The following is an 8,615-nucleotide window of genomic DNA, read 5'->3' as shown; positions in this document are numbered from 1 at the left end:
GGGCTTGGGCTGTACATCTGTCCTATGAAACAGGAAGACGGGGCAATGCAGTATTGAGGAACCACCATAACTTGGCCTCAAACCCAGGATTGTTCTAGTCCCAAATTCACCATTCTTGACTAATAGCCAAGAAAATCCTACACTTCACTGACCTCATCTAACAAAAGATAATATTATTAATACTTGTAGGGTAATAGCTGCTTATCTCCCGCAGGGATTTGCCGCACAGCTAGGGTAAGATAATGGGTGCACCGATACTTTGAAAGCATTCCAGTACTCTATCACAATGGCGGGTTTGATGACTGGTGAGGATATGGAGTCTCTATCCTCTTGGAAACCAGCTGGAGCAGAGCAGGGATAGGCACTTCTGAGTATGGTAGTGTCTATGAGAATGGAATCAGTTTCTTGCCACTCTTCTCCCCAACGGGGCTCAAGATCCATGATCTCCAGAGTTAGCACAGAGTAACATTGGGTTACTTTGGTCCCATGTTTTAATTTTAGACAGTATCAAATAACTTCCTGTTGTGAATGTTAAAGGATTTAACATTGGGCTATGACTGGACAGCTAACCCAGGACAGTATTATCTACTGTTCAATAATCTGAGGTTGTGGAAGGGGTAGAGGGTTGGGTTTGAAGTGGGGAAGAATTCCACTGGAGCTGTTGACTTGGAAGCTCTATGCTGGGTTTTCTTTTTTCCTTCCCCTCCCCCTCCTTCCCCTTCCTGCCTTCCCTTCTTACTTTTGCCTTGTATTTGGCTTTTTTACACTTTGCGTGGGGTGAATCTAATTTTCATTTAGATGACCTGGCAGTGCGTTACTCCCCCAGTTCAGCCTCGTGACTGGGAGATGCCATGTGCTGCTGCTGCTGTTTTCTGGGTCTGATATAATCCTGTGAATCTGAGTGTTAAGTAGAGTTCTCATTGCTGTGGCTTATTCTATTCCTTTCACCTCATTCCTGCAATCACATTCTCTAAATATTGGAGGGAATTATTCAACGCTCTCAATATTTAACCAACAATTTATCCCCTCCTGTAGATGCTGACACTGGGAAATTCCAGCAAGGTTGCAATCGTGCTAGTTGCATGTAAATTTCCTCTGTTTCTTTCCTTGGAATATCAGTTTTTAAAGATACCCCCATCCCCAGAAGATTCAACTCTTTTCTTCTTGTTTGGTACTTTTGACTAATTTTACTAACTTTTGCTATTTTTTACTTATTCCATTAATACTGTGGAGGAACAGGCAGAAGCTTGAATTCATTTGCCATCTTTCTCCAGAATACACACACACACACACACACACACACACACACACACACTTACCCACCCCTAGAAGGCATACATTAATATTTCAACTAATATGCTAATATATATCAACAAATTTATTTGTCATAAATAATGAAGTGAAATACATCTTAAAGATAAGTTCCTATAATTATCCAATAAATGTCAATGCTAGAAGTGCTCTTACTTAATGGATATATTAAGTCACTCATCTCAAGGTTATTAGTTAGTGGACAGTACACCTAGAACTTAGCACAGTCTTTTGATATCTTTTAACTTGACATCATGTCCAAAACACTTGTAGAATGTCTATGTATATATGTCAATAAAAGATGTTTATGGCTCTATCATGTATTAATCTGACCAAATTGCCATGTTTCCCCTTCTTTTGTATTGCAGCTGAAATGATAAGATATATGAAGGGGGTCCGAGGCAGAAATCAAACAGAAGTGACAGAATTTATCCTCTTAGGACTCTTGGACAATTCAGATCTACAAATTGTCCTCTTTGGATTGTTTCTGTTAATCTATATGGCGACCATGGTGGGTAATTTGGGGATGATTGTGTTAATTAAGATTGATCCCTGTCTCCACACCCCCATGTACTTCTTTCTCAGCAGCCTGTCTTTTGTTGATGCCTCTTACTCTTCTTCTGTCACTCCTAAGATGCTGGTGAACCTTTTGGCGGAGAATAAAGCCATTTCTTTTAATGGATGCGCTGCCCAGTTCTACTTCTTTGGCTCCTTCTTGGGGACTGAATGCTTTCTGTTGGCCATGATGGCATATGACCGCTATGCAGCCATTTGGAACCCTCTGCTGTATTCGGTTCTCATGTCTGGGAAAATTTGTGTTTTGCTAGTAGCTACCTCTTTCCTAGCAGGCTTTGGGAATGCAGCCATACACACAGGAATGACTTTCAGATTGTCCTTTTGTGGCTCTAACAGGATCAACCATTTTTACTGTGACACCCCACCCCTGCTCAAACTCTCTTGCTCTGACACTCGCATCAATGGCATTGTGATCATGGCTTTCTCCAGTTTTAATGTCATCAGTTGTGTTATGATTGTTCTCATTTCCTACCTGTGTATCCTCATTGCCATTTTGAGGATGCCTTCTTTAGAAGGCAGGCACAAAGCCTTCTCCACCTGTGCCTCCCACCTCATGGCTGTCACCATATTCTTTGGGACGATTCTCTTCATGTATTTGCGCCCTACATCTAGCTATTCAATGGAACAGGACAAGATTGTATCAGTCTTTTATACAGTGGTGATCCCTATGCTAAACCCCCTCATCTACAGTTTGAAAAATAAGGATGTGAAAGATGCCTTAAAGAAGATCTTACAGAAACACATACTGTAAAGCCACGTTACATATCATCCTGTTATGCAGAAGAAAATATGCTTTCATATTAATTTTATTGTCTGGTTGCTTAAGCTGTGTGTGTGTGTGTGTGTGTGTGTGTGTGTGTGCGTGTATGTGTTAAAGTAGATTGCTTAAAATGGTGTATACTTCTGAATCTTCTGGTGTCTTAAATGTGTATCCATGGGCCCACCTGATGAATAAACATAATGGGGAGGTCGGTGGTTGGTAAAGTATCAAAATTCTGACCTGGTTTAAGTTCTAATTTCAATATTTAGCTTTTCTTGAGAAAAAAAAATATAGTCTTCGGGATCTGAGCAAACAGGTTCTGAGATGGATACCTGTATGCATGCAGGAAATGTAGTGGAGAACGTTCCCAGGAATCCTACCTAGACGGCTAGAAGGGAATGAGGGAAGCAGGGCTGAGTTGATAGATATTGAACAGTGATGAAGTTGCAGTTGAGTAGTCATCCCATTCCACATCCTATCCCATTCCAAGAGGATCCTCCAGAGATACCCCCAATTGTGGGAAAAAATATAAGGTGTTTGTACCTTCAAAATGACCAGTTTTGGAAGTGGCTCACTCCCTTGGGCATGGTAATTTCTTTCAGCAGAAGCAATTCCCAGAATGGAATTCAACTGTGAAGTGTCAGTGGCCGCTCGGAAGCTGAGAAAATAAATGTTTCAATCCTGAAAGGCAAATCTGGATGGTATGCCACAGCATCCCTCATAAATAATAACACTACTCTACTCACCTGGAGGTCAAGAATGCCAAAAAGATACAAAAGGAGTCTTATCAGGGGTTATAATATATTATGTGTTCTACTGATTTTGTAAATTAACTGGAATATTATGAGGGTAGTGATCAATGTACTTTAACTTTTAATCTTTCATGTACTTTTCAGAGTGTCACATAATTTTCAATAAACATTTACTGAAAATAAATTATCTATCTATTGCTCACTGTAGTGGGATGGGGGTTGTCAATGTGGGAGGAATGGGGAAACCATGTTCTTCATTGAGATAGCATGTCAAAGGAGGCCTGATGATGTGGAATCAGGTAAATGTCTACTCCCTATTTCTTTCCATCCCTCTATCCACTGCAGACCTTGAGGAAGAACACCAGTGCTTCTCATGCTCCACGTAAGAACACCTCTTTCCCCCACCAAATTGGTTAAAGACCAAAAAAGATGTGTGAAGTCATATTGTCCGCTCTGAATATTTCCATCACCTTACAACTTCCACTTTTAACTGTTTTTTTTAAATATTTTTCTTAAATATTATTTATTTGAGAGAGATAAAGGTGGTGGGAGAGCAGAGAAGAAGTGTGAGAGGGAGGAGCAAATGCTCTACTGAGCAGAAAGCCAGACCTGGGGCTCAATCCCAGGACCCTGCGATCATGACCTGAGTCAGAGGCAGATGCTTAACTAACTGAACCATGCAGGCACCGCTCCACTTTCAACTGTTAATCAAGGTTTCTCTCAAAGGCATTCAAAATTGTATCATGCTTGATATCTTTCTTCATGTTCCCTTTTGCTCTAAAGGGTATAGTATATAGTATCTGTTTTTTCGCTGCTTCTTATTCACAAACCTAAGAAAAGTGGCACTTGATCAATATTCATCATAACTCATTACCCAACTGAAATTCTGTGGTCCATCAAATAATGACTCATTCTAAATCACCTGCAATTCCATGGTTCTACTTTTTCTCATTCTGCTCATCTGATTAAATTCCAACTTAGGGAAACTTAATTGTTTTTTTTGTTGTTGTTGTTCTGTCCTACGCTGAAGCTGCTTAGTACAATTAGAGAAAAGCTCTCAGCATGCCACTGGCTATTGCTGATCTTGTGTCACACTTCTTCCTCCAAAATAAAAACAATTAAATAATATTATCCCCATCTTACCATCTATAATCTTCATACACATACTTTTGTTCCCATTTATCATATGGATAATGTGTCCCTTGCTTCTTTCACACCTCTGGAGCTCTCCATGAATTTTAGTTCTGAAATCATATCTCTACTCTCTCCAAGCACCAGCTTCTCAAACTCTACTGTAGTATTCTCATCTGTAAATAAACATCATCTAATATCACCCTTCTTAATAATTTCTTTGGCTGAAAGTCCCATCCAGCCATTGACCTATTTTTCTGCTCTATTTCCAATGAATCTTTCAAAAGAGCTACCCCTCATCTTTATCCTTATTTCCTCAAACCCCATTACATGTTCCAGTAGTATTTCTCTGCCACTTCTCCAATCTTGTCATGGACACATGAGAGTTTAACATTATTGCCTCTAAAGACTGCTCTTCTATCATACTTGTACTTGGTATCTCAAGAGGATTTCCCATCATTAATTTCTTCAACTATCCCCCAAAACACACATTTTAAGATTTCTATGTCACTTCAGTCTTCTGATTTTCCTTCTTTTTCTGCTGCCACTTTTCCCCAGGTGACTGTGATAGCTTTTCCTCCTCCTCCTCAGGCTATTTTCCAAATCTTGGAGCCAAAGGTTTAATCATATATTCTTAGTTCATGGTACTTAGTTCATGGTACTTTGGTTCTCCATCTGTACCCACTTCTTAGGTGATCTGAGAGCTCTGCAATGATTCCAAAATCCACATGTCTAACCCTGACTTCTTCCTTGGGTTCCGGATTCATACATTGAATTGACAACCTAGTTTATAGGGACTCTGGACACTTGAAAGGATTATAAAATTAGCTTCCTCCACTTAGTTATCATACTCAAACATCTATCGAATGATCGTACCTTTTGTACTATGAGGGTGGTCTGTATCTTAGCATCACCCCTGTGTGTTATTGACCTTAAAATATCCCTTTTCACATTGTGTTATAAATTGTATCTTTTGCCATATACCCCAGTTTGTGTTTAAAATAAGACAATAGACACCCTTTATATCTTTACCCATCACCCATTCAGAGATTATTCATAAATATACAAAACCCTGCATACATTTAATGTCTGTAATTGTTGCATTTGGACATACACATACTTCAATAAAACTGGTGAACTACTAATGGAAAAACCAGCATATAACCTGTACTGGAGATTTAGCAGGTAAAAAATCAAAATTTCTGATCTCCCGAAACTTCTTCCCATGTCCTTATATTTGAATGAAGACTTGACTGTCTATACCAAATATGCTTGTGTGTGTATAGAGCTGTTAGATGTGTGTGTGTGTGTGTGTGTGTGTGTGTGTGTGTGTGTTTGGCGTGGGTAGAGTTGTGTTTTGAAGAATGGTAAAGCAGGCAATAGAATAGGGAATGGTAGCATCAGACACAGGCTTTCTGTGGAAATGACGGTTGAGAAGGACTGACTAAAGATAGTATCCTCTGACTGTCTGTGGAAGTGCATTCCAGGTATAGTTACAGTAAATATAAAGGCCCTGAGGCAAGATCTTCCCTGGTTTGTTAAAAGAATAGTAAGAAGGCAACAAACATGTGGGTTAACATGAACAAATGAAAAAAGGAAAGGAATTGCAATCAAGGTGTTTGGGAAGGAGTGACTGATCAAATAAGTGTGGTAGTTCATGAATAGGCTTTGGACTTTACCTTTCCCTATCATCCTGCAATAGCCATCCAACCCCAACTCCAGAATGCAAGCTGCATGAAGTAATAAACGAGATCGATGTTTTGGCTACTTGACCAGTACCAAGGATAGTTGTATGCTCCATAACACAAGACTAGTAAATCATTTGTTGAACTAATCAGTTAATGCACTGAGAGCCATATTCTAGTAGAAATGAATACGAATCACATTTTAATGGAATTCTGAAGTTTGGGAGCAGGATCTCATCAATCTCATACATTTAATTCAATGTTATGCTCAATGGAATCTCAAGACCATGAAATTGTTTTTGTACTTCCCTAAATGCCTGTTACTCTCCAGGGTGTAAGTGGTTCACTGGGGAGAAAATAGTTCAATTACCTCAGTGGAAAATAAATGCATGTTTTAATTTTGGAATAACACATTTTAAGCTTTAGATTTTTAGTGTTTTGCAGAGACAAAATCTCAAGAGGATCATCACAGACTTAATAAGGCTGATTGTTTCAGATTCAGAAGCAGCATTTGCTACTCTTTGTTGAATTAATTAACCATGTCTTAATTCTGTCATACTTAGATCTCTTCTACCACTTCCATTTTTGTTGCATTATAAGACAGAAATCTTGTGTTCTTCCAAAAAGCAATAAAATAAAACTAAACTAATAACCACTACAGGTGAATATTAAGAACAAAGGTAAGAAGATTTAATTGATCTCAAAGTGTTCATATATAGAAAGTTTCCAAGAGGACTAAAAACGTATAAAGTAATTAAAGATCTCCATTAGGATATGTCTGAAACACTAAATTTAAGGTTCCTAACTAAACTGGATTTTTGTCTTTATATGACAGGGATTTAGGATCACTAATAAAAAATGAGAATTTTATAGAATATTCAGCATATACAGACATACATACATGAATGTATATATACATGTATATCTATGTGTGTATATATGTGTGTATATATATATACACACACACATACATATACATATACACATACACGTATGTGTCTGTGTGCAAAACAGGGGAATTTACTGAACTTTTTGTAGCAAGAATGCCATATATAATACAAGTATGTTTGTATATATATGCATAAAGTTGAGCTCTACAAAATTTTAAAATTGGTTATTTTACAGGGTAAGTTTTTAGCTAATTTTGAATATAGATCCACTAAAAATCTATTGCAGTAATCTAGGTGAAAGATAATGTTGGCTTGATTTTTAGTAGGAATGGAGGTGGTAGGACGTGGTTGATACAGATATTTTGAAGGTAGAGCCAACATAATTATCTGATAGACTGGTTATATAGTGTGTAAGAAAGAGAAGAGATCAAATTCTTCAATATTTATCTATTTATTTAATTTCATCTGGGCAAATGAAAGTATAGAGTTGTAATTAACTTGAGATAAGGAATGCTGTGTTTGGTGCAAATTAGGGTCGTGCATGAGGAATTCAGCTTTGAGTCATGCTGAAATGTTGTTTGATATTAATATGAAGATGTGAGTAAGTGGTTGAATTTTAAGTCTGGAATTTGTAAAAACGTTCAGGGCGGGAGATATAAATTTAGGAGTTTTAGGTATATAGATGGTAATTAAATTTACAAAATCAAATAATCACCAAGGTAGAGTGTAAAGAGGAAAAGGAGAAAGATTAAGGACTGAGCTACTCTAACCTTAACAGTCAGAGAGAAGAGGAGGAGTAAGCAGAGACTGAGAAGGAGGGACCCACATAGTAGGAGGAAAACTCAGAGTCTGGTTTCTGGGAAGATAAGAAAAGAAAATCTTTCAAGGAATAGTTAAGAAATCAACTCTGTCGAATGTTATTGATAGATCAAAAAGATGAGGAATGAGAACTGACCACAGGATTTGGCAATGTAAAGATTCCTGATGCCTTAGACAAGAGACATTTTGTGGAATGACAGGTTGCAAACCTGATCAGAGTGGCCTTGAGAGAAAACAGGTAGAGCAGAACTGCATACAGCAAGGGTATTCAACTGTATTGTATGTTTAATTGCCAAGACGAGTGCGAGGAATTGGATTGTAGGAAGTAAAGGCTGTAGGACAAAGGGAGGAGGAGAGAAAAGTTGGGAGGTCAGATAGGATATAGACCGATAGGGTCAATCATCAAAGACTTCACACACACACACACACACACACACACACACACACACACACACACATTAATTTTAAATAAATAAAATGGGTTACGGAGTTTGCTTAAGGAATTTCTTTCCACCTCCATAAGAAAATTAAGAGATTTAGTACACATATTCTCAGGGCATTCAAAGAGCTAATCTTACTTATAGCAGTGATGAAACTATTTCACTTTCCTGGCATTTTTTTCTTTGTCCAATTCATTCCTTTGGTTTCTTTTTTATCCTAGCAAAAAAATCATCCATTCTGAGACAAAGAT

The 8,615-nt window shown here is 38.0% G+C and overlaps 1 protein-coding gene across 1 annotated transcript; it reads left to right on the top strand.

Moving 5' to 3' along the window:
• Positions 1 to 1,684: 1,684 nt before the first annotated feature.
• LOC131822658 (olfactory receptor 5AP2) lies at positions 1,685 to 2,638 on the top strand. The gene has a single exon (XM_059158947.1). The coding sequence runs from the start codon at positions 1,685 to 1,687 to the stop codon at positions 2,636 to 2,638; it is 954 nt and encodes a 317-aa protein (XP_059014930.1).
• Positions 2,639 to 8,615: the final 5,977 nt, after the last annotated feature.

The sequence above is a fragment of the Mustela lutreola genome, chromosome 1 (assembly GCF_030435805.1).
Source record: "Mustela lutreola isolate mMusLut2 chromosome 1, mMusLut2.pri, whole genome shotgun sequence".
NCBI lineage: Eukaryota > Metazoa > Chordata > Mammalia > Carnivora > Mustelidae > Mustela > Mustela lutreola.
This window is presented reverse-complemented; position numbering and strand designations above follow the sequence as displayed.